Source organism: Mytilus edulis, chromosome 7, assembly GCF_963676685.1.
Source record: "Mytilus edulis chromosome 7, xbMytEdul2.2, whole genome shotgun sequence".
Taxonomy (NCBI): Eukaryota; Metazoa; Mollusca; class Bivalvia; order Mytilida; family Mytilidae; genus Mytilus; species Mytilus edulis.
This window is the reverse complement of record NC_092350.1, coordinates 86,718,727-86,746,122: the sequence shown is the minus strand read 5'-3', so window position 1 is coordinate 86,746,122 and position 27,396 is coordinate 86,718,727. Positions and strand designations below refer to the sequence as shown.

General features: G+C 31.7%; 1 protein-coding gene across 1 annotated transcript; it reads right to left on the bottom strand.

Annotated features, from left to right (window-relative positions):
- Window positions 1-385: 385 nt before the first annotated feature.
- Window positions 386-17,472, bottom strand: LOC139483475 (uncharacterized). The gene is made up of 5 exons (XM_071267496.1): window positions 17,341-17,472; window positions 15,031-15,195; window positions 13,614-13,871; window positions 12,179-12,270; window positions 386-519 (listed from the first exon to the last, which is right to left on the bottom strand). Exons 2-5 carry the CDS (start codon window positions 15,192-15,194, stop codon window positions 386-388), a joined length of 648 nt encoding a protein of 215 aa, XP_071123597.1. The 5' UTR covers window position 15,195; window positions 17,341-17,472.
- Window positions 17,473-27,396: the final 9,924 nt, after the last annotated feature.

The following is a 27,396-nucleotide window of genomic DNA, read 5'->3' as shown; positions in this document are numbered from 1 at the left end:
AAGCAATACACGTACATTTGAAAGCTAAAAACAGTGGTATGATTACTGACCGAGTTGCTTGAACACATAAATCAATACACGTACATTTGGAAGCTATAAAAAGTGGTATGATAACTGACCGAGTCCCTAAAACATATAAAGCAATCACTACAAACTGCTCAGAGTCTGAATTGACCAGTTTTTGTGCTCGACCAGTAAAATCGAGCACACATTTTACTCGACTAGTCTCGACATTGTCTCGACTGGACTTAACTGTACTTAAGTGTACTCGACTAGGTCTCGACTTTACTTAATTAGTCTGAGATGGTCTTGACCAAGGCTCGACCTGTCTCGACCTGTCTTGACTAGTCTCGACTCAGTCTGAACCAGTCTCGACCTGTCTCGACTAGTCTAGACTCAGTCTGAACCAGTCTCGACCTGTCTCGACTAGTCTAGACTCAGTCTGAACCAGTCTCGACCTGTCTCGACTAGTCTTGACCTTCAAATTTAGTTTTGACTGGTATACAGAAGCCCATCTAACTAAATTAAATATTGATCTTACAAAATTCAAGCTTATTAGGTAGTTTGATTACTGGCTGTGAAATAAAATTAATTTTTTTTTATAATAGGTAAAAATAAAAATTATTATATAAATTCAGAAAGGCATCTTTAAATTTTCTAATAACTTTTTCAAATCAACTTGGATATTCATCAAACTATGCACCTATCTAAGATATATATCAAGCTTACTGAATCCCATTTCATTTACTTTTTTGTTGTATAGCTATGAAATTTAAGAATTAAAGTCATCTCGGTAAAAAAAGCTAGGATTTGCAATTTGGACAAAATAGAGATAGGCATCTTTAATTTTTTTAATAACTTTTTCAAAATCACTTGGATTTCCATCAAACTATGCAGCTATCTTAGATATATATCAAGCTTACTGAATCCCATTTCATTTACTTTTTTGTTGTATTGCTGTAAAATTTAAGAATTAAAGTCATCTCAGTAAAAAAAAGCTAGGATTTGCAATTTGGACGAAATAGAGATAGGCATCTTTAATTTTTTTAATAACTTTTTCAAAATCACTTGGATTTCCATCAAACTATGCAGCTATCTTAGATATATATCAAGCTAACTGAATCCCATTTCATTTACTTTTTTGTTGTATTGCTGTAAAATTTAAGAATTAAAGTCATCTCAGTAAAAAAAAAGCTAGGATTTGCAATTCAGACAAAATAGAGATAGGCATCTTTAATTTTTTTAATAACTTTTTCAAATCAACTTGGATTGTCATCAAACTATGCAGCAATCTTAGATATATATCAAACTTACTGAATCCCATTTCATTTACTTTTTTATTGTATTGCTGTAAAATTTAAGAATTTAAGTAAAAAAAGCTAGGATTTGCAATTCAGACAAAATAGAGATAGTACACTTTAAATTTTCTAATATCTTTTTCAAAATAACTTGGATTTCCATCAACCTATGCAGCTATCTTAGATATATATCAAGCTTACTGAATCCCATTTCATTTACTTTTTTGTTGTATTGCTGTAAAATTTAAGAATTAAAGTCATCTCGGTAAAAAAAGCTAGGATTTGTAATTCAGACAAAATAGAGATAGGCATCTTTAATTTTTTTAATAACTTTTTCAAATCAACTTGGATTGTCATCAAACTATGCAGCTATCTTAAATGTATATAAAGCTTACTGAATCCCATTTCATTTACTTTTTTGTTGTACTGTTGTAAAATTTAAGAATGAAAGTAATGTTGGTAAAAAAAGCTAGAATTTGCAATTCGGACAAAATAGAGATAGTACACTTTAATTTTTTTAATAACTTTTTCAAATCAATTTGGATTTTGATCAAACTAGGCAGCTATCTTAGATACATATCAAGATTTTTGAATCCCAGGTTATTTAGATTTTAGTTGTATTGCTGTAAAATTTAAGAATCAACGTATTCTAGGTAAAAAAGCTAGGATTTGCAGTTTTGACAAAATAGAGATAGTACACTTTAATTTTTTCATAACTTTTTGAAATCAACTTAGATTTTCATCAAACTCTATAACTATCTTTGCAATATTCTTGCTAAACATCTTACTAAACCATAAGTTTTTATTTAGTTTGGTGTATTTCTGTCAAATTTAAGAATTTAATTAATCTACATGTAGGTCAAAAAGCTTTGATATTAGAAATATATCTTTCTTTAAATAAAAATATTAAATTTTTGTTTTAACAAAAAAAAGGTGTCTTTTTTAAGATTTCATATCTTTTTCAAATCAGCTTAAACAAAATAAACCCCTTTTTTTGTAGTAAAACAAAAAATTAATATCATGAACTTTCATAACAATCCTTGAAAACCTTTTAAAAAAAGAAATGTGTTCCAAAGTTACAGTAAAAAAATATTTTAATCAAATCTTCAAATATTTTTTTGTCAAATTTAATGACATGGCACTATACAATATGGTTTAATTACATCAGTACACCTGAGTTTTACAGGTAAAAAGAAAGCCCTACTTTTCTTAAACTCGTGTATTACTTATCAAGAGAATTAAAAAAGCCTTGTGATTTAGATTTAACAGGATGTTGCAACTTTGAATAAATGTTATTTAGAATTTAAAACTCTCTGGTAGATGTGATCTTTTTAATAAGTTTGCCACAAGCAGAAGGTATTGCCTTATAAATCACCACAAATCAGAAGAACTATTTGAATAATTTCTTAAATTTTTCTTTGCTTTTTGACATAGGATATATATATCAAAAGGAATAAAAGATTAAAGGAATTATATAACTAATTTATATATACTTTTTCCAAAATTGTGAGGAAAGATATATATCTAATATTGTAGCTTTTTGACCTACATGTAGACTAATTAAATTCTTAAATTTGACAGAAATACACCAAACTAAATAACAACCTATGTTTCAGTAAGACTGATACATCACCAAGGTAGCTATATAGTTTGAATAAAATCCAAGTTTATTTGAAAAAGTTATTAACAAGTTTATAGTGTACTATCTCTATTTTGTCAAAACTGCAAATCCTAGCTTTTTTTATCCAGATTAAATTAATTCTTAAATTTGACAGCAATACACCAAACTAAATAACAACCTGGGATTCAGTAAGATTAATACATCAACAAGGTAGCTATATAGTTTGAATAAATCCAAGTTGACTTGAAAAAAATATTAAAAAAATTAAAGTGTACTATATATCTTTATTTTGTTTGAACTGCAAATTCTAGCTTTCTTGACCTAGATTAATTAAATTCTTAAATTTGACAGCAATTCAACAAAAAACAAAATAACCTGAGATTCAGTAAGCTTGATTTATATCTAAGAGAGCTGCCTAGTTTGATGAAAATCCAAGTTGATTTGAAAAAGTTATTAGAAAATTTAAAGTGTACTACCTCTATTTTGTCCAAATTGCAAATCCTAGCTTTTTTTACCACCATTTCTTTAATTCTTAAATTTTACAGCAATACAATAACAAAGTAAATAAAATATGATTCAGTAAGCTTGATATATATCTAAGATAGCTGCATAGTTTGATGACAATCCAAGTTGATTTGAAAAAGTTATTAAAAAAATTAAAGATGCCTATCTCTATTTTGTCTGAATTGCAAATCCTAGCTTTTTTTTACCGAGATGACTTTAATTCTTAAATTTTACAGCAATACAACAAAAAAGTAAATGAAATGGGATTCAATAAGCTTGATATATATCTTAGATAGCTGCATAGTTTGATGAAAATCCATGTGATTTTGAAAAAGTTATTAGAAAATTTAAAGTGTACTATCTCTATTTTGTCCGAAATTGCAAATCCTAGCTTTTTTTACCAACATTTCTTTAATTCTTAAATTTTACAGCAATACAATAAAAAAGTAAATGAAATGGGATTCAGTTAGCTTGATATATATCTAAGATAGCTGTATAGTTTGATGACAATCCAAGTTGATTTGAAAAAGTTATTAAAAAAATTAAAGATGCCTATCTCTATTTTGTCCAAATTGCAAATCCTAGCTTTTTTTACTGAGATGACTTTAATTCTTGAATTTTACAGCAATACAACAAAAAAGTAAATGAAATGGGATTCAGTAAGCTTGATATATATCTAAGATAGCTGCATATTTTGATGAAAATCTAAGTAATTTTGAAAAAGTTATTAAAAAAATTAAAGATGCCCATCTCTATATTGTCCAAATTGCAAATCCTAGCTTTTTTTACCGAGATGACTTTAATTCTTAAATTTCATAGCTATACATCAAAAAAGTAAATGAAATGGGATTCAGTAAGCTTGATATATATCTTAGATAGGTGCATAGTTTGATGAAAATCCAAGTTGATTTGAAAAAGTTATTAGAAAATTTAAAGATGCCTATCTGAATTTATATAATAATTTTTATTTTTACCTATTGTAAAAAAAAAATTATTTTATTTCACAGCCAGTAATCAAACTACCTACAAAGCTTGAATTTTGTAAGATCAATATTTAATTTAGTTAGATGTGCTTCTTTACACCAGTCAAAACTAAATTTGAAGGTCAAGCCTAGTTGAGACAGGTCGAGACTGGTTCAGACTGAGTCGAGACAGGTCGAGACTGGTTCAGACTGAGTCGAGACTAGTCAAGACAGGTCGAGCCTTGGTCAAGACCATGTCAGACTAATTAAGTAAAGTCGAGACCTAGTCGAGTACACTGAAGTACAGTTAAGTCCAGTCGAGACAATGTCGAGACTAGTCGAGTAAAATGTGTGCTCGATTTTACTGGTCGAGCACAAAAACTGGTCAATTCAGACTCTGAGCAGTTTGTAGTGAATACACGTATATTTGAATGCTATAAACAGTGGTATGTATAACTGACCGAGTCACTTGAACACATAAAGCAATACGCGTACATTTGAAAACTATAAATAGTGGTATGATAACATTGTTTAAGATAGCCGTATTTTATGCTTCAAGATAAAGAAACGACGTTATCCTTAACACGTCATATAGTGTTCAAGCAACATTCTAAGTTAACTTATTTTATTTTATTTTAATATTTACGACACATTATCAATTATATATCTGTTAACTTAAGGTTAAAACTAACAATATGGACAAGGAAATACAAGAAGGGCTAAAGAATCCAGAGGGATAGTCATACTCATAGATCGAAAATAAACTGACAACGTCTCGGCTAAAGAAGGGGAAAAAAACCAAACACATAATAGTACACAAGACACAACATAAGTAATTAATGCGAAGATCCTTTAAACGAACAGACAAAACAGTAACATGGTGTGCACCCTCGATCGTTTAGTGACATAAACATATAATAACACTGTTATTTTCGTGTCGCTAAACTTGTTATTGAAAATTGCTGGTGTTATTGAAATGTATCATTAGTTATTAGTGACATCCTCTTTATCACATAGTTTATCTTTAACAATATATACATGGAAATATGATTGATCAGTTATTTTCTATTTGAAATTATATTAACATTATGAAGATCACGTAATATTTAAAAAAAAAGAGACACGTTTTACGATAATATTACCATTAACTGGTCATATGTTTCGTACTGGTTTTTTTTTTAAATTGTTAACTTATAAGTGCGTGGTTGTCTTTTGTCTTTTTAAAAAAATTGCCATTCTTAACTAATGTGAACACCATTTGTATATATAGAAGATACACATGACCCTTGACCTTGGTCGATAGAAGTTAATGATATGATTGTAAAAATTAAATATTTTGTTTTACGAAGTTATTCATATCGTTTAGATCAAAGGTCATATTTAGCTGACAAACTTAACTGTACAACTATATATATTTAAATTGAACAGTAGGGTCTATGTCGCAGTGCTAAAAGGGGGATCAAACAATTACATGTTATTTACGAGATACATAAACTAAATGAACAGACAATGCTAGAAGATTTTTCGATTTGCCATTTAATCAATGTTAGGATATAATGGTATCAAAGACGAAACAACACTGATAAGATACACAAGTTAAAAAAAATCGATTTCAGTGAAATAACCAGCCGACCGGCCTTTTAAAACATTATACCATGTCCACAAACTGAATGTCATATTTTTGTAATTTATAAAACGATAATAACAAAAGAATTTACTCCTTTCAAATGATATTATATGGCGTAGCACAGACAAGACATGAATTTTGGACATTAAAATTGTATTTCGTTGTTTTTTTCTTTAAACATAATTAACTTGTATTTTATACATGTACATCTGACAAAACATCGTCGCTTTTATCAGGGGTGACCTTGTTTATAATTCATTGTTAAATAGACTATACGTTCTCGTTTAAAGACAAACGTGACAAAGACAGAAATATGTCCTGTTGAAAAAAGATTTTAATCAATATGGCTACTGTTTTAAAAGATACTTTAAAATTCTTAAAGAATATTTTCTTTCAGTTTTTTTTTTTAATAATATAAAACATAAAACAAAGAAAACAAAGAAAACAAAGAAAACAAAGAAAACAAAGACTTATTTGACAAGCAAACAACGCTGTAAACATTTTCTAAATCTTTTTTTTTTATTTTGTGAATGTATCAAAATAATTTTCCGAATTTCAAGAAATATTATTTAATTTGAACTTAAAATCTTATTATTTTTAATTCACTAAACATATGAAGAAATATAATTGCTTCTGATGAATGACTACTTAGCACACACTCGTTTATTTGACTTGTTCAATGTTGTTGTTGGTATTAACGTTCCTAACTTATCCATTTATAAATGATGTTATAAAAAGAAATCTTTAAGTACCAAAAGCCAATTAACTTTAGCATACGCCGTTTCAAATGTGCACGTATTAAACATCCTTAGTTTTCATACTTTTTAATATGATTGCTTTACATTTTGACTGACATCATGCACTACATTGTTGTTCAAAGTATAGTGTTGATAAGGCATTGTATTTAACGAAAGACAACATAGCTGCCAAGGTTTGAACGAAAGTTGTTAGAAAGACAAAGAAAGCAATGGGATCATGAAATCCTTTTGTTTATTTAATTTTGTTTATTTAAAACGCAAAATAATATAAAGATGATGAGTATGGTTAAAACTAGTCACATGATGATTTGAATACAGAGAGAAAAATATACTTTTTCCCTGAACTATTTATATGGCACGTGCTGTAGACAACTTTCTAATTTCTTTAATTCATTTTTCTATGTGTAAAGTAACACGATACGCATGGTACTTTTTTAAATTGTTTAAATATACCCATTTTAAATAATGGTGAATACATACAAGATTCATATGACCCTGTACCGTGGCAGATAGGAGTTAATGATACGATTGTAGTAATTAAGTTAATTGTTTTTCACAGCTATTGCTATCTTTAAGGTCGAATGTCATGTTTTACTGGGGAATATAATAGTACGACTATATACATTTAAATTGATCATTACGATAAAAGTCGTGCTAGTGTATTGAATTATAGGTGTTAAAAGGATATCTCCTTCCCGCCTTTTGTTGGATTAAACCAAAAATATAACACAAACAATTAAAAGCCGTCTTTGACAAGCAGAAGATTAAATCATAGCTGTTGTGAAACATACTTCTCAATCTTACTAAATTTTTAACATTTTTTGATTGTATAAAAACAATTTCGAGTAATTGCATAACACTGAAAAATAACAAAAAACAGTTTCTTGTTTAAAAACATAATTTAAAAACATGTATATAACAGTACAAAAGGACTATTGCACTTAAACCTTGACTTCAATATTTGAAATGCAAGAGGTTTTAATTTCTGCACGAATATTGCTGACTTAAAAAACAACGTAATATGTTGTTTAAAATTTTCATTTGTTGTTGAGAATAAGGATAAATAGCTACATAAACACACATTCGTTCATTTTACTGGTAAATTATCCATTGATAAGTTACGATATGGAGAGTCAAGTATGTGGAACCAAATGCAATTTATTTCTTTCTGATAGCGTCTCAAATGTTCACGTTTCTACACATCCTTGGTTTTAATATTTTTTGGATTTTAGTGCTATCAAATTATCAGCCTGGTACCTTTGATAACTATTTACACCACTAGATCGATGCAACTGCTGATGGACGTTTCGTTCCCAATGGTATCACCAGTCTAGTAGTCAGAACTTCGGCGTTGACATGAATATCAATTATATTGTTATATAAATGTCCTGTTTACAAAAGTATAAATTATTCGAAATAATATTGATTTTATTATCCCAGGCAAAGATTACCTGAGCCATATTTGGCACAACTTTTTGGAATTTGGGGTCCTCAATGCTCTTCAAACTTATACTTGTTTGGCTTTCTTTCTATTTTGATCTGAGCGTCACTGATGAGTCTAATGAAGACGAAACGCGCGTCTGGCGTATCAAATTATAAGCCTGGAACCATGGATAACTATTGACATGTTGGTTAAAATGCTTTGGTTGCAATAAGCTAATAACGTGTCATGTCTATTGTGTTATACTACTACCTTCCCCAAATTTAACTTCTCCCCTTGAGACAGTTTAATTTTAAAATACGAAACGCGAGGGTTGCCGAGCTTTTCAGATATTTAAAATTCATCTCTCTCGAGAGAGAGAGATATTGTAATACACAAGATAAAGTGATAAAATCTGTTTCTCTAATGATTTTAGACAATGCTTAACCAATGTTTAGTTTTCCTTTGCAACGATTTGAAGAAAGTTGTGTTCATTATATTTGACGTCATCAGGCATGTTCACCTTTTTCATGACGTCATAATAGGAATGTTTTTCTCGCTCCGATCGAGAAATGTGAAAACAACAAAAAAAATTAATAACTAACGAAACACTATAACGTTTAGGTTTAAAAGCAGGCAATGTTGACATAATATTGATTTGATTATTCTTTAAAAGAACCCTGCTGTATTTGAGTATTCCTAATAATATTAAAACCTGAAATGAGACTAAATTGCACTAAAGGTGTAATGTATTATCGTCATTTTTGAAAGACTTTTCATTTTCTATTTTTTTTTTTTTAAACATACAACTTTATCAAAAATACTGGACACCAAGGATAATGTGTAACAGAAAGTCCTTTGTCATTAGAAAATGCTTGTATCAAGTCAGGATTATGACAGTTGTTATCCATCTGTTTGCTGTGTTTTAGCGTTTGCTTTTGCCATTTGATTAGGGACTTTATGTTTTGAATTTTCCTCGGAGTTTAGTTTTTTTTGTGATTTTACTTTTTATCAACCCCATACAAGGACTATCTATAAATACATAGTTATTGTCCGGTTTATAGTTCAATTTTTTTTAAATTTTTTTTTTTGAATACTATGCGTCTTTTGATTGTATTTCCGATAGGGGCTGGCGCGTTGATATCTATTCGTATAGAGAAGTTAAAATTGTTAATTTGTAAATTAATGTAAAAAAACAAAAAAAAAACGTTAGAGATAAACTCATCATAGATACCATGACTAAACTGTGTATAAACGCCGGACTCGCGTTTTGTCTATAAAAGACTCATCAGTGACGCTCGAATCACAAAAGGTTAAAAAGGCCAAATAAAGTACGAAGTTGAAAAGAACAATTGCATTCAAAATACTGCCATTCTTTATTAAAATAACTGTTTCCATATATTTTTAACTTAAGAGTTTTGTGATGGTTTATCAGCATATATAGGAATTGCGGTATTCGCCCTTGCAGAAAACAGTTGTAGTAACGATTAGCTCACCATTGTGAAAAATAAGAAAATCAAATGTTTGTGATGTTCTTCAAGATGAAGGTTGAATTAAGAAAGATATCCAACGAAGGATAGGAGAAACGGATGAATCCAATTGAACAGCGATTTCTTGCAATAGTTCAATTTTATATTGAAAAGGTCATCGAGGTTAGGTTTTGAAAATATCAAGTGTAATGTAGTAGTGCAATTATAGAATGTAGTCTTATAAACTTCCAAACCAATAAAAGAACGAACGTAAGTCATTACATGTACAAAGTGACCTTAATATAACAAATGCATTTATTTTTAAGCACATTCTATATACTAGTTTAACAAATTGAACATGCAAAACTAAATGTTTTGGATTTCGCTTTTGAAACAAAATTACCCACCAAAGCATAAGAATTTGTAATGGTGAAATGGTGAAATAAGCAAAACTAATTGTATTCTCTTCAGAACTGTTCTTTGGCTTATTACTAACTGGCATCGTCCTGTAAATTAATAAATGTACTATAATGAAACAGTACTATTTATGGTAATACAGTTAACAATAGTGTGTTTGCCGAAATGTCCCGCATCCTTTGCTGATCTTGGTTGAATTTGATGTAAAAGTATTTAAGAAAAAGGTCTTTTTACAAGTGTCTCTTGAACTTAACATTATCAGAATCAGAATCATTAATGAAAATGAGGTCAGGTGAATTCGATCTGTCTGCATGACACCAACACCTTACAAACATTTCATACATAAGTATTATAGTTGACCTTTTGATTTAATATCTGAAAAATGGCCTTAAGCATTAGGACGTGAAGTTAAACAATGAAACAGACAATTCACTGAATGTCAGGTAAAACTGGCCGAGGGACACCTTACATTGAACCAATATGTACCTACCTTCAAAGCATAATATTTGAAAGCCATTGATGTCTAATAACCAAAACAGTTGAAGACCTATATCACCAAAACGGACCTCAAAATATGTCAAATCCATCTTAGGTCAACTTTGCATGAAGGAGTTGAAACCTTAGATTCTCATTACTTCAAAATTTATCAACGCATTATTTAATACCCGTAACAGTTAATAATATCTGGTTGTTAATTAAATACTATAGATACAAATGTAGATGTAAGAGCGTATTGCCCACACACTATGGTGGAATAGAATATTTAAAATATTGGATTAATATAGAAAAATACTCTGTATGTTTCTTGACCTCAAAAAGTAAAAATTGATCAGCCGTGGCAATTGTTAGAAGCAGCATTTAGTTAACAAAATCAATTGTAATATTTATAACTTTTTATAACATAATGATTTGATCGATCTTACAAGTGTTACATATTTTTTTTATAACTTTTATCTAATACTGTATAATGTTATTTCACATTTTTCATCTTGAAAAATACAAAAATTACAAAAAAGGACTACACCACATCTCAGATGGATTCATCGTTCCAGCTTTCTTTTTACTCAAATTCCCTGTCAGGCTTTAATACTGAATACAACAGACAACGCACATTTTTCAATGGTTTTTCTTTATCCGCGAATCAGTCAGTATATGGTATGTTTATAATTTAAATAATAGTATATTATATTTGTATTACAGCAGAATTGAAAAACGCATTTCCAATTTTGTAGGAAGGACCAAAACAATTAATATGAAATTCAGAATTTATCAAGATCTTCAGAAATTCATTTGAATTGTATTGGTCGATGTAAACTGTTATGTTATCCATTAGAACAATTTCGTCCCTAAGTTCAACTAACTCTTAGGATTAAGTTAAAGTATCGTTAAATAATGTCACCTAATTGCAAAACACTTCAATGGATTGATAAGGATGGGAGCAAGCATGTAATGATTAACTTGATTGAGGTATATTGAAATATAACTGAAACTTCACTCTCAATGAAGCCATGAAATTTGTCCTTGTATAAAAATTGAGTGATGTAAAGTTTTAAACCCTCAGCAAACAGGAAGTGGATAGACAGCAGATGTAATAATTGCGAAATCGGTACAACTCAAGTTGAGTCTCAACATTATCAATTAAGCTGCAAACCAGGTTGAATGTATTCTTCTTTTTCTTTTCCTCTTGTCTCCGTATAAGCATCCTTTATAAGGATAACCACCATGCGTTATGGCGTATAAAGGAAGCATTTGGAGCCTGTATCGGTACAGATTAATGTGAGCATTTGCCTACCCAACTCCCCAGCCAGGCCGTGACGGGTCTTATTACCAGAAAGTTAACCTTCCCTAAACATAATACAATATAACAAAACAAAACATACCAACGCATAAACTCACACACATTATATTCAAAAGATACAGAGGAGAAAGTTTGATGAAAATTTTCCTAGTATAATGTCAGTGTGTTGTAAAATCATCAGCAAACAATCACAGGTAACAAACCCAACAGACATTTAAGTTAATTCAATTACCCTGAAAGCCTTTGAGTACTGTAATACTGCTGATTATGAAATAATATACAGCAAATACTATTATATTCTTACCTGAATCAAACGATCTACCTGACCATGTTCTTGTTGATCTGCCATAGAACCAGGATAAATTTGGCGTGGCTGACATTGGTCTGCTGCTTAACCTATAAAAACAGGTATACAATGTTTCTCAATCTTTAGGTAGGGTTTGGGAAAACATTTTTTTTCTAATTGTGGCCTCACGTGTTATTTCTTAAGCATTTGCATTACAAAATAAAAATTATCATGCATGACAATATGAGGTCCAACAACATGAACAATAAAGTGCACAGGTGAATTAAATAAAAACTTGATAACTTCTGCTCTTCATACAAAATGTACTTCTGTTAATGCTTTAACATTCAAATGGAGTTACGTAAGATTTTCACATGTTTTTTTTTAACTATATAATTATGTAATGAAATCATGAAAAGAAAAGTAGTGGTGCTAAGCAGGCAAAATATCAATTAGCACTACATGGATAAAATCAGAGAATTCTGGTTATCTAATAAAACATTTTTCTGTTGTTAACTTAGACTAAACATATGACACTGTAGGTGTATGATATTAATTTTCCTGCCTAACCTTCTCCTATCCGTATTGTAAAGCCCGACACCTCAGAGTGCATGATTTTCTTGCAGCATTAAAGACCCGCTGTTGATAAATTATAATCCTGGTACCTTTGATAACTATTTACACCACTGGGTCGATGCCTCTGCTGGTGGACGATTCGTCCCCGAGGGTATCACTAGCCCAGTAGTCAGCACTTTGGTGTTGACATGAATATTATTAATGTGGTCATTTTTTATAAATTTGCTGTTTACAAAACTTTGAAATTTTCGAAAAACTAAGGATTTTCTTATCCCAGGCATTGATTACCTTAGCCGTATTTGGCACAACTTTTTGGAATTTTTGATCCTCAATGCTCTTCAACTTTGTATTTGTTTGGTTTATAACTATTTCGATATGAGCGTCACTGATGAGTCTTATGTAGATGAAACGCGCGTCTGGCGTATTAAATTATAATCCTGGTACCTTTGATAACTTTTTGCTCCTTGTTTGGATTGTTCTCTATTTGACACATTAACAGTTTCATTTCTCAATTATATTTGTAATTTTTTCCTTCCTACCCAACATATCTATTTCAATAGAATAGCCATTAGTAAGACTACATCACATCTAAATTGAGACTTTTTTTCCATTATCAAATCCTTGCAAGCAAAATTAAAAAAATACTAGGATTTATATTTAATTCCGATTGACAGAAAGAAACAAGTAGGTTAAATCAGTATGTTTTCATTAAATAGATTTACAGACAAACAACATTATCATGTCTGGTATTTTACCAGAAGCCACAGTCTGAAAATAAAAATATGGTGCAGCTTACAGCATGTTATGGCAAAAAAGTTAATTTTCAATCGGGTTCAAAGGAACCAACAAAATGGCACTAAATTCTGATAATAATTACCCTTTATTTTTAGCTGGAGCACTTACAGGCCGATTTTTTATTTGTTGCCGTGTGGCAGTTGTTGTTGTTGTTATTGTCATTCTCTCCCAGTGAGTAGCCGGGTCCCATAGATTTGGGTCTGCAATGAATTTTGCATCTATTTTTGGTTTGTTACCAGAGGGTGGTCTGGCTGGATATGTTGCTGACATGGGTCGTCTCTTGCCATATTTATATTCTGTCGCTGAAGATACACGCTGAGCATAAGGTGATCTTGGGACACTGATATTTTTTTTTATGAAGACATGTGAATCTTTCAAGAATCGAATACAGTTGACATACTTCTCCAAAGTATCTTGGAAATGGATCTCATCACTAACAACTAAGTGTGACAAATGAACCATGAAAATAAGGTCAAGACAAGAACTGTTAGTTGACTTAAAGGAGCTGTTGCCCTTGTATGGCAATTTTATTTATTTAAACAGGGAACAATCAAGGATATATCTTAAAATAGTGACCAGAAAGATAAGATCTACAAATACATGTAAATCCATTTTTAATTAATTGTTGAAGGCTGTACTTTAACCTATAATGGTTTACTTTTTAAATTGTTACTTGGATGGAGAGTTGTCTCATTGGCACTCACACCACATCTTCCTATATCTATATAAGTGGTTCTCTTTTTTATATAGATTAGACCTTTGGTTTTCCTGTTTGAATGGTTTAAAACTAGTCATTTTGGGTGTACTAAACTGTAGCTTATTGTTCTGTGTGTGCCAAGAATCCATATTGAAGGTCGTACTTTGACCTATAATGGTTAACTTTTAAAAATTATGACTTGGACAGAGAATTATCGCATTGGCACTCATACTGCATCTTCTTATATCTAACTACATGTAAGAAGACCGAAGTCTACTGTGAGTTGTCAAAAAATAAGATCACCCAAACTTTTTGGTGGGGTTCAGGTTGCTTTGACTTTAGTTTTCTATGTTGGGTCTTGTGTACTATTATTTGTCTGTTTATCCTCTTATTTTACCCATGGCATGGTCAGTTTATTTTGGAATCTATGAGTTTGAATGTCTCTTTGGTATCTTTTGTCCCTCTTTTATTAACCTGTCCTTTTGTCCTTTGCGGTTTAAGTCTTTTCATTTAACTATCATTACTTAATGTATTTTGTAATTTAAGGTACATGTAGTATGGGTGTCTTTTGTCATCTTACAAGGATTGTAATAAACATAGATCCTAAGTTCCAAATTTTTTAAATTTGCAATAAAGTTAGCAAAATTTGAAGAAGGAATGCAGATAACTATAAAACTAATAAATGTTTCTTGAGAGACAATATATATGGCTAACAACACTATCTTTGTTCCCCCCATGATTTACTCTTTCTTCTTCCTCATTTCTCCTTTAGTTTTTCTTTGTCCCCCCCCTTTTGACTTACTCTTTCTTCTTTCTCATTTCTCCTTTCGTTTTTCTCAGTTCCTCTAGATACTGAGCAATCAATAGATCTTCATAACTGACCATGTCTGTATTGGTTCTACTAAACTGGACTGATTGTTCCTTTGGTAAATGGATCTTAGGTGGGTCTTCTTTCTTCTTCGACATTCTTTAACAGAAAAATTAGGCCTTTAATTGAAAAAAATCATTTTATTTGCTAGATGTACATGTATATGTAATTTGAATGCATTATTATTTAGGAACAGATGAACCACGAATTCAAATGTTCAACATACTCTAAATTTTCTTCACGTTTATATATGTTGAGCTTGGCAAAACCATGAAATTAAATATCCATGAAAATGCGTGTCTTTCTCAATCCACGAAATCCACAGTATACATGTAAATAAATTAAAAGAATTTCAAGATTCAATGTTTTGAAAATGTTTATGTATTATTCAAGTATGAAATGCAAACTAATATAAAATGTTTTACCGAATTCAAGTTTTAACCCTTACATTACCTTCTGAGTCCCTAACAATCTGTCCTGTGACATAAACAAAAATGAAAGTTTATTCTAGTTTTCATAAAATATACTGATTTTTTTTTTAATTTGCTCCTTTTAATACAAATATGTTTTGTTAAAGGGCTACATGTTGAACATAACAAAATAATTCAAATATTAAGACAAATGGCAACAAACAAAAAATTAATAGGCAAAATAAAGATCATGATAAGAAATTTAGAGTATTTTGTTTCAAAGTGGACACAATCTGTTGGGTAGGAGACAGATTCTTATAGAAAAAAAGTGAACTCTAAATTTCTTAGCATGATAGAGCCTTAAAAATCCATTTGTCACATCATGTTCACTTTTACCATGTTTACAGATTAATTGTTGTCAATTTACCATTCAGTTTAATTGGCATATTTTGTATTTATTTTATACTGATGTTATGGTTCATCATAACCTTATTGTGACTTTTTGGTCATATTTAACCTCTGAGTTTAGACTACCCTAGGCCTGTGCACCTGGAGCAGTTAAGACATTTTATGTTTCAGAACATCATAAACTTTTCTGGATTTTGCTATTCTGTTCTTTTTCATCACTGCAGAAGGTGAAAAAATGTTTGGAAAGAGGTTTGAGAAGCTGACCGGGCCTTATAAAATCCTACCCAAATGTCGAGAAAATAGGTAGGTAGGCGATTTCTTAAAATCTATTTTCAGCATAGAGAAATTTAAGTGTCAGATGCTAATTTTAGACTTCACGCCTATCTAAATAAAAAAACTTTTTTTTCATATCAGGACATTCACAATAAGGATATGAGTAAGCAGTTTTTTTTCTGGGTATGTAAGGGAAAAAATGCGCCCATTCACGTTTGACCCCTTTCACTTAGCACACAAAGTCTGTTCACAAGGTGATCCTATATATACTCCTTGGAGCCCATTTTTTTTGGTTTTGCAAATAATAATTTATTATCAAATTTTGGTAAGTGTATTGCTATATTTTTGTTCTTCTTCATTTCTTCTAAATGAAGTGAGATTATGAAGGTTTTTTTGTGTCATGGTAAGCATATTGTTATTATAAACATTATTGACATTGTTTCTAGTGAATAAAGTGTGATTTTGACAACGTTTTTTTGGTGTTGAATAAATGGTAAGCATGATTAGTGTATTGCTATACTGTAATTTTTTTATCTTCATTGTTTCTAAATATAGTGAGATTCAAAAGCAATTTGGATTCTGACAATGTTTTGTTTTTTTGTTGAATAATACATGTTTGTGGATAGTGTATTGCTATGCAAATATCTATTAATTCATCTAAAATTCAAATAAAAATTGGGTGCAAACATGTAGGGTGGGAACAAACTTCGGGGGGCAACATGTGAGGTGCGAAAATGTATTCAGCGCGTATGAACCAGATACCGGTAGTGTTAGGGCAAACAAACATATTCTTTTAAATAGCCTGAATGTTGTATAAAGTAAACTAAAATAATCAAAAAGAAGGTCAGGGCTCCTAAACATTTTAAGAAGAAAGCAGGTTTTCTGTCTCAGAAGAGGAAATTCATCAGAAGACATCAACCAAAAATTACAAAATATAAGTGTAATTAAAGAAACCTGTATTGGGTGAACTTGGCTTAAAGTCAAACTCCTTAAGCAAACATTTCTCTAGTAAAGTGTCTCTATAAATTTGAAAGATTTGGAAATATTATTAAATCATAACCGTGTAACGCGACATGGCGCTGATCAGCAGAACGATCACCTGCTAGAATAGAGCGGTAAACTTGTTCAATTTCGGATATTTTTTCTTACTTACTCGGACTGTAGATTTTATGGTACCATGTAACAAATAAATTATAAGATATGTCGCACTTCTAAGGACAAAACTTGTTAAAACGATAATGTTTTGGCTTTATTTACACTTGGCTGCCATCTTGAAATATTTAGATATCACCAAGGCGACTACGTCACTAGAGTTGGATTATCGCCCCTGATTTTCTAACTTTATAAGCGATTTTTATAAAAAAAAATAGAAAAAAAATAGATGTATAGTAAGAAGCAGAAATGTCTCAAGTTTAATTGTTTTCATTATCTGATGGGATGACCCCAGGCTAGCTTGGCATGCTTGTCAGGGGGTAACAAGACATTTCGGCACCCAAGTCCGAAGACATTTCGCACCCATTTTGGACATTTCGGTATCCGCACAAATCGGCACCAAGACAATCCGGCACCTCGTTTTAAAAAATAAATTTATTATCAAAAATTAAAGAATTGTTGAATAGATATTATACAAGAAGAATAATTATCATTTAATTAAACTCTTAATGATTATGTATGTATGAATAAACATAATTTAATTAAATCATAATTGATTGTTAGATATGTTGTTGATCGTTGTTGTTTGAATAAACATTATTAAATTGAATCATAATTAATTGTAGTTATGCATTAATCAGTATTTTATGTTTAAATCTAATAATTCCTCAATAGAGATCAAAAGTCAGTGTATAGCTTGTGTTTAATCGCAGCTTGTGTTTTCGTTTGATTCTAGACTTGCTACAATTTCCTTTCTAATATTTCTCTCTTACTAATTTATATGTTTACTGATAAGTGCCCGCCTACTGATTGCCCTTGGAGAAAGGCCTCCTGCAGATGTCAGTATAATTGTTATCTCCTAGTTATAGCAGTAAAATTATTTAAGGGACAAAATTGAAAAAATAATAATTTACTTTATTGAAAAGCATATATATAATTAGGAAGGGACATGTAGCAAGTCTAGTTTGATCCTTAAATCTGTTAAGACAACACAATACTTGAAAACAATATTTTATTGTTTATTATTAAAAGCCATACACATAACAGCGTGTGCAAGCCATCATGAGTAAATACCTAGAAACATATCAATTTAATTAAAATATTGATCTCTGAATACGTTATACTCATATGTAGTATAACGGAGTATGTAGTTAACGTAAGGCGGGGCTACTTTTGCATTAGAATGTGGCGTCCCTTCTGAAATTATTCAAACACAGGGGGATTGGAAGAGTGATGCATACAAAAATTATTTAGATCCTTCTTTCACTCACCGACAGACTGTCATGAATGTCTTTGCAAAAGCACTTCCCAAAATGGTATAAAATGGATTTCGAATCATAAAATTTTCAATATCATTGTAATCTTAGTTTTTATTTTTCTGTGTACAAATATTTATATACTATCCCCTACCTCTAAATACAGGTTTGGATTTCTATTTTGGAGAACCACAGTTTTTATTACACATCATTTATCTTTTGTATTCATGCATTACTTACATTTTGTATTTGCCTTAATTCATTTAGCATTATCTTCAATTATTGTATAATTGAAATAATTACATGCATACTTAATAAACTGTGGTTAGTTTTCCCAAACCTGTCTTTGTTCAAATATATAACCAACACTGCCTTATGTTCTATTTGGCCGCTGAATCCTTCGGGTGTATCCAAACTTGATATGGGACGTTATATAAGTCATACCATATCAAGCGTTGGCAGGGAGGCTGAAAAGAGGCAGTGTTTAACATCATTGGCAAAGGGGGGAAGGGTGGGTCCTTAATTTCATAACATAAGATTAATGTGGATATTTTATTTAAATATATTATTACTCATGGTTGAAATCGCAGGGCAGTGATTGCATTGCAATCGTATCTGGTAACTATGTACATTGTTTATATCTTCTGCGCCTCTATATCATAACTTGTTCATATTGACCAATCAGGATGCAGCATAGGTACCGTTGATATGTCTGGCATTTCATATCAATCAATCAAGAGCTAGTATTCATATTTCTCGCTTCATTATTTAGCCAATCAGTTTGTAGGTCAATTAACATCGTCTGGCATCATCGTCAGTTTCAGCATTCAAAATAATAACTTGCAGCAGCAAACACCTTGATTAAACTAAGGCTAAAGATTTTTATTCCCACCCTCCCAACCCTCATTCATGTATTTATGTAATGGCAATCAGTTCATGAACTGTCTTTTAAGTTTGTATCTTGTCATGTTTATTATTTTTTTGTGTACTGTTTATTATATAAGATTGTATTCATTGAACATTAGAAAACAAAATTTATGAAATATTAGATGATAATAGAAATATTGACATCATTCATATACATTGTCGGGACGTATAATAAACAGGCCACGTCCACTTGTATTTTTTGTCTATCTGATGAGTTAAGCCTTTTTCAACTGAATTATATATTTCGTTTTTATGTTGTACTGTTATACCACTGTCCCAGGTTAGGGGGGTGGAATCTCTCTAACATGTTTAACCCCACCACATTATTTATGTATGTGCCTGTCCCAAGTCAGGAGCCTGTAATTCAGTGGTTGTCGTTTGTTTATGTGTAACATATTTGTTTTTCGTTCATTTTTTACATAAATATACATGATATAAGGCCGTTTGTTTTCTCGTTTGAATTGTTTTACATTGTCTTATCGGGGCCTTTTATAGCTGACTATGCGGTATGGGCTTTGCTCATTGTTGAAAGCCGTACGGTGACCTATAGTTGTTAATGTCTGTGCCATTTTGGTATTTTGTGGATAGTTGTCTCATAGGCAATCATACCACATCTTCTTTTTTATATCATCTGTTTACAGGAAACTGGTTATACGTCGCCAGATGTTATACAAGGTATAAAACAGAAATTTTATAGAAATGTAGAATTTTCAAATGGTGTAAGAAGATCTACAGGTTTCATAACAATAGTAAAACAAGATTTAAAACTTTTTAAATCTCATAGGGTTCTAACACCGCTAAAAGGTATAGACTAATCCACAATAGTTACGTCTATAATCAAATCTGGTCTATAATGATATACTGTCATAAATCTTCTGAACCTTTATGCACCACAATGTGGTTTGAGGGAGGAACAACGATTATGTTATGACATTCTGCTAAACTATGTCTCAAATGTAGAACAATATACACATGTAGTTAAAAAAAAAAGTATATATTGACTGGAGATTTTAATTTCATAGATGACAAAAAAGATTCAAATAACATGAATTGTAGACTTAGGTTAAGGCCGTCTTTTTGCTTTTTGGGACGAGTGCTGCAACAGCAGCATCTCCGAGTCTAGACTTCCGTGCCAGTGTTTACGGACCACCACCAAAGTGACTTTGAGTGTTAGAACTTATTAGTCTGAGTGTTGATTTTCATTTGCAAACATATGATTTTTGCAATGTTGCATGTCCACTGGTGTCCAGACATTGTGCGAGAAAATATTTTAAAAATATACGATGAACATTTTTTGGCGAGGGGTGGGGGCCGCCCAAGGCTTCCAGAAGGCAATGTCTGAGAAAAATAAAGCAAATTCGTGCATTCTTTGCGTTTCCCGGACACTTTCTTATATTGAAACGCAATTAATTTTTAGATATTTTTTTCGACAATTTTCTCAAACTTCAAAAACATCGATTCCATGCATTGTAATTTAAGACTTTTAGGTTTTACGGGGACAACATACTGAAAAGTAGACCGATATGTAGGACAAAGGAAAAAAAAAATCGTAATTCTCATAATCAGTAAAACGGTCGTATGTCTGTCTGTCTGTTCTTGTCTTGTATTGTGCTTAGAGTAGACTTTGGTAATTTTCTACTGACTAGATTTTACAAATTTGGTGATAGTGCTGTATTATTCTTTAAGTACTAGTCTAGTATTAATGATTTCTGTATTGTTGACCCCTAGCAGCTATCAAGACGAAGAACAGGAATAAAAACTTTAACCATGCATTGATCATTCATATTTTTTCTATGCATTGACTATGTGTGACATTAGGTACCGTGCACGTTTACTCCATATTCCTGTCAGGGGCGGATCCAGCCATTTTAAAAAGGAGGGGGGGGGGGGGGTCCAACTACATTTCCCCATTCAAATGCATTGAACGTAAAAAAAGGGGGGTTCCAACCCCCGGACTCCCCCCCCCCCCCCCCCCACTCTGGATCCGCACCTGCCTGTATTGTCTGTAAAGGGTCTCAACACGACTTAATGCAAATTCAATGCTTCAATGTAAAAGGTCATATGGCAAACCATTGATGTTTTAATAGATGATTTGATACTGGGAAATGTGTCGTCTTACTTTAATTTAAACCATGTCAGATATATCTAGTTTTATCTACAATAAAAAGAACCAGTTTTGCATTCTTTGTCTTGGGGCAAGGTGCGCTAGAAAGGTCTTTAAAGTGATCACGATTTACCGTATTTGATAGTTTAATTGAGGGAATTTCCATACAAAGTTTACATAAGGCGAATTTGTTAGTGCAAAACTAGTTTTAGTTTGATAAACTTTCCATTTGTTAATGAGAACCAGTTTGAAACTAGTTTCGAACCTAAACTGGTTTGCCGTTTGTTATTCTCAAACCCAAACTGGTTCAAGAAACTATTCAAACCATGTCCTAGGGTGGTTTGTGGTTTCGGTTTAGGGTTTACAATGGCGGCAATGTTGATGCAGTGTAGTTATTTGTTGTAAATTGAAAAATACTGAGATGACGATTGATGTTTATGAGATAACAATCCGATAAAAAAATTTGTTAACATTACTAGAATTCAAAACTGAAATAAATTGAAATAGCCTATGAGCACAAGAGCTTATGGAATTGTTAGAATTGCTAAAATTTGTGATTAAGTCGTCAATTCAAGGTCGGTGATTTCTGGTATATATCTTGATGCATTAAGATAAGCACAACCGTTATTGTGAAATAAAAAAAAAATGGCTCCATTCTCGAATTGGTATGAACACTGAAACATTTCGGACAGGTACCATGTTGAATTTAATTGTGATTAGGTACAGTGAACCACCATTGATTATTCATTGATATTGGTATACAGTGTGCACATCTCTTTTTAACAGACTGAATGTCATAATTTGACTGGGTGTGTCTGTCAGTATCTTACCATTAATTATTAAGAGATTTTTTATTTCCATGTCTAAATTCTAAGCAAAAATACACCTCTTTCTCTCTGCAGCGTCAATGTTCATTTAACACAAGTTTAAATTGATGCTAATTTTAAACGCCCAGTGACAAATATTTCATGCATGTTCAGGAAAATACAAGATTAAAAGTCGGGTATATAATGTAAGAATCAAGAGATGTTATATTATTGCTAATGAAGCAACTATCCAAATATGTAATGGGTGTAACGATTACAGTTAGGCAACCTTAAGGACTTCAACAATGACGAAAACCAGATACTGTAAAGTCGTCTATAAAAGGCCATGAAAAAGAAACATTCAAATGAAAAAACTAACGGCCTAACTATACAAAACAAAACAGTTTACAAAATAATAAATATGAGTTGAGACATGAACCAACGACAACCACTAAACAGATTCATAAAGAATATGGCAGGGGTTGATATTATAACGAAGATGTGGTATGATTGCCAATGAGACAACTCTTTAAAGAGACCAAATGACACAAAAAATAACACCATAGGTCACCATACAGCCCTCAACAATAAGCAAAGCTCATACCACATAGTCGGCTATAAAAGAACCAGAAATCACAAATGTAAAACCATTCAACGGAGAAAACTAAAAGCCTAATTAATGTACGTGAAAATAAAGTGCCGAACACAGTAACAAACGACAACCACTGACTTACAAGCTCCTGACTTGGGACAGGCACATACATACAGAATGTGGCGGGTTTAAACATGTATAAAGCGCTCAATCCTCCTCAAAGCTGAAACAGTAGCGTAGTAGTGCAAAAAGAAAAGAAACCGGCCAACTTACACTAAGACAATAGACTCAAAGCATCCAACTAAAAGTATTTGCAATTACTAGAAGTTTGTTCAAAGCTAGCTGCAAGTGGTACTGAAATAAATAATGTTCCCCCAGACTGAAGCGTCTGCTATACGTTGTATCCGTACATATACATTCATATACAATAAAAGATTTTGAAAAGCCTTAGTGCAAAGGTTTTGACCTTCGAAATTTTGCATTTGAAATAATAGTTAGGACTAGAAGATTTTCTTCTATGACCATCAGAGAAAAATAAATTTTAGAACTTTCTGATATCTTTGCTTTATAAAAAAAAATCCACTTCGGTTCCATGAAAAAAAATTATACACTAAGGGAGCTACCATTTGATTTTTAAAGGGGGGGGGGGGGCTAGGATGAAAAAAATTGTCCTGCTTTTTTTTTAATTCTAATCTCTGTCCTGCCTTTTTATTTTTCACTCTATCCAGTCCTGCTTTTTTTTTAGTTTATCCTGACTTTTTTGTACATTAATTGTCATCCTGACTTCTTTTTTTTTTGCAAGTGTCTCATCCTGTCTTTTTTTTTTACTCAAAACTCCTGTCTTGCCTATTTTTTTCAAATTTCATCCTAGCCCCCCATACAAATCAAATGATAGCTCCCTAAGATGTCCTTTTTGGTCAGTCATTTTCACAGGAACTTGTTCCCGGCACTTGTCTCAGTTTCATGTCAGCGAACAAATTCATAACCTAAAAAATGAATTTTTATTTAATTGATCTTCTGTAGAATATCTCTAGAAGAGGTCAAAATCCACTTTTTTTTTAATTCTTCACCAAAAGACATAATCAGTTCTGGAGATGTGCAGAAGAGACGAACATGCCCAAGTAGCTTTGACGTCATGTTTTTTTAGATAAACTTTACATTTGTTGAGAAATATCTCAACCAAAACCAGTTTTGAAACCTAAACCAAAACCAATCAAAACCAGTTTTAAACCAAAACCTTAAACTAAAACCAGTTTTGATGTAACAAATTCGCCTATAGACTGTCCCTGTTATTTGTACAGTAGAAGAGCTTTAACTAGTTCATTGCCTCGTTTTGACTTTTAAACTTCCTGGTCATCTCAGAATATGCTGTCAACCTAAAGTTTAAAAAGTCCGCTTTAAACCAACAAGAAATTAACAGGTCAGTTTTATTTCGCTCTGTTCTGTCACACTCTTGTGCAGAAATGACACTCCTTGCCGCTCTGTTATTTTTATATTTCATTTACTTCTTTTTGAACGGGACATGCAGCAATAAGCCTGAAAGGTCTGTCGAAGTTTTATAAAAAATAATTTCCGGGTATCAATTCTTCTGTTCAAGATCATGGACAAAGAAGAAATCTAGGACTACTGAGAGATTTTTTTTTATTTCTTCAGTTTATCAAGGATTTCGTTGAGTTTATGTAGAGGTTTATTTCCGAAACCAAACCAAAGCAATTCATTTAGGCACTGCCGTGACTGGTTACAATTGCGTTGGCATATCGATACTTATATAGGATTGAACAATAATAACAATTACTAGTAGTTGCTTTATTTAAAAAAAGAAAGAAATTCAATCGTGAACCTCAATGCCTGTTTGGCATGAAAGATCAGATACCTCATATTTAGCTCACCTGGCACTTTCTCATCACTTTACGTCCACCGCCTGTCGTGGTCCGTTAACTTTTACAAAAATCTTCTCTTCTGAAACTACCAGGCCTCAGAGTATCAGGCCAAATGAAACCAAAATTGACTTAAACCACATTCCAAAATTAAACGTTGTTTGATTTCTTCAAAAATTGAACTAATGGGGCTGAATCTAAGAGGGGGGATAGGACCTTTATCGGGACTCCAGGATCGGGTGTTTTTAAGCTTGGGATTTCGGGATTAACCCTTTCGGGATCCGGTAATTCTTTTTTCGGATTTCGGGACCTCGGGATTTCGTATTTTTAAGCCCGGGATTTCTGGATTTCGTGTTTTTAAGCCCGGGATTTCGCGATCAGGACCCCTCCTATCACCACATCTAACAATGACATGTATTTAGATTTTTAATATTTAGGACGGTTATCAAATTGGTCCACATTGAGGTCCAAAGGGTCCAAAATTGAACTTTATTTTATTTCATCAAAAATTGAATTCTTGGGGTTCTTTGATATGATGAATCTAACCATAAATCAAATGTATTCGGTAATAACTGTCCTTTCCTGGATTTAGATATTTCGGTTTTAAACGGGAAACTACATGTACACACTAAAATTTACGACAAAAGAGACGATTTTTCGTTCCCTATTATTAATTTTCCATTTTTAGATGGGGATGTTCCTTTGGCACCATCTTACGGTGTTTATATTTCACAACATGTTCGCAATTCCCGTGTCTGTTGTGACGTTTTTGATTTTAACAAACGCAACCTATGTATTACTGGTAAATTATGAAATCAGGGATATCGTTACTATAAATTACTTTAAACCTTTACTTAATTTTTCAATAGATATAAAGATTTGGTTTTGAAGTTTGGTTGTATCTATAGAAAACTTATTTCAAACGGGATAGCACATCCTCATTTTTACGGAAATGTTGTTAACCGTGCCCTGAAATTTAGAAATGATCCATGTAAACTTGTTGCTCCTTTAAACTTATTCTAAAAGGTTACCTATTCAACACTGTAATAAAATCATTGAATATTGTTTTTATTGGTATAAATATTGATTTTGTTATGAGTAGATTAAAAGCTAACTAAATATTACTAGTATGTTATATACATATACATTTTTATGGATCTACAATCTGTCGATACCTGTAACTTGGCATTGCACAAGGTCATGTTTTTCTCTGGCTGTTTATGACATCTTTACACTAAATCCATGCATGTTGGATGTGTACGGATTGAGTGTTTAGTCTTAGAGGCATGTTTTTTTTATTAGTTGTTAGTGGCTTTGAACTAGCTGTCAAATAACTGTGAGTACTCTCAGATCTGTTCATTGTGTCTCTTTGTGTCAGGATGTATAAGTACCCGGCCAAGTCCACTTGTATTTTTTGTCTGTCTGATGAGTTTTAAGCCTTTTTTAACTGATTTTTATAGTTCGTTCTTATGTTGTCCTGTTATACCACTGTCCCAGGTTAGGGGAAGGGTTGGGATCCCGCTAACATGTTTAACCCCGCCACATTATTTATGTATGTGCCTGTCCCAAGTCAGGAGCCTGTAATTCAGTGGTTGTCGTTTGTTTATGTGTTACATATTTGTTTTTCGTTTATTTTCTTACATAAATAAGGCTGTTAGTTTTCTCGTTTGAATTGTTTTACATTGTCTTAGCGGGGCCTTTTATAGCTGACTATGCGGTATGGGCTTTGCTCATTGTTGAAGACCGTACGGTGACCTATAGTTGTTAAAGTTTGTGTCATTTTGGTCTTTTGTGGATAGCTGTCTCATTGGCAATTATACCACATCTTCCTTTTTATACATATTTAGATTTTGGATATTGTAATACCACAAAGGGATGGTAAGAATTGTCTTTGGGAGTTATGGCTCAAACCATTAAGGAATAAGGTGCAAAAAAGGGTGGAAAAGGGTTTCCAGGTTAATGGACAATTACTTAAGTACAAACATAATTTAAAAGCAGTGTAAGGTTGGTAATTGAAACTCATTTTAATTTCTCACCTAAAATGCTCTTAAATTATGTATAATGGAAATTTACCAAAAACTTAATTATTAGGCCACACCAATTTAATTTCTTGTTCTACGGATTTTTGGACTTCAAAAATTGAGGCGAGCGAGTGATATTTAATTTGCAAATTTTTGAGGCGAAGCTTTAAAAGTAAAGGCGAGCGATTATAAATTTTTTTTTTTACATAAAATAGTAGGTTTTGACTATATTAAAACTTGATTTATCACTTGTACCTTGACATTTCTGTAATTTATGAAATATTTTTTCCCTGTTCAACAAGAAATAATTGCATAATTAAATCTGGCCTATGTATGTGTGACTGACAATGAGACAAATCAATCCAACTCATAATCAGGTTCAGAACAACCCCTTAATCTTATGAATATCCCTTTTATGAGGGGTCATTAATATATAAGTTATAATAATTTTTTTTGTAAAAACACTAAGTACAA

Coding starts and splice junctions, on each gene's coding strand:
- LOC139483475 (XM_071267496.1), bottom strand. CDS start 15,194: ATGTCGAAGAAGAAAGAAGACCCACCTAAGATCCATTTACCAAAGGAA. Junction 12,271..13,613: donor GCTCCAGCTAAAAATAAAGG/GTAATTATTATC, acceptor CTGTTTTTATAG/GTTAAGCAGCAGACCAATGT. Junction 520..12,178: donor AGGTAGATCGTTTGATTCAG/GTAAGAATATAA, acceptor TATTTAATTTAG/TTAGATGGGCTTCTGTATAC.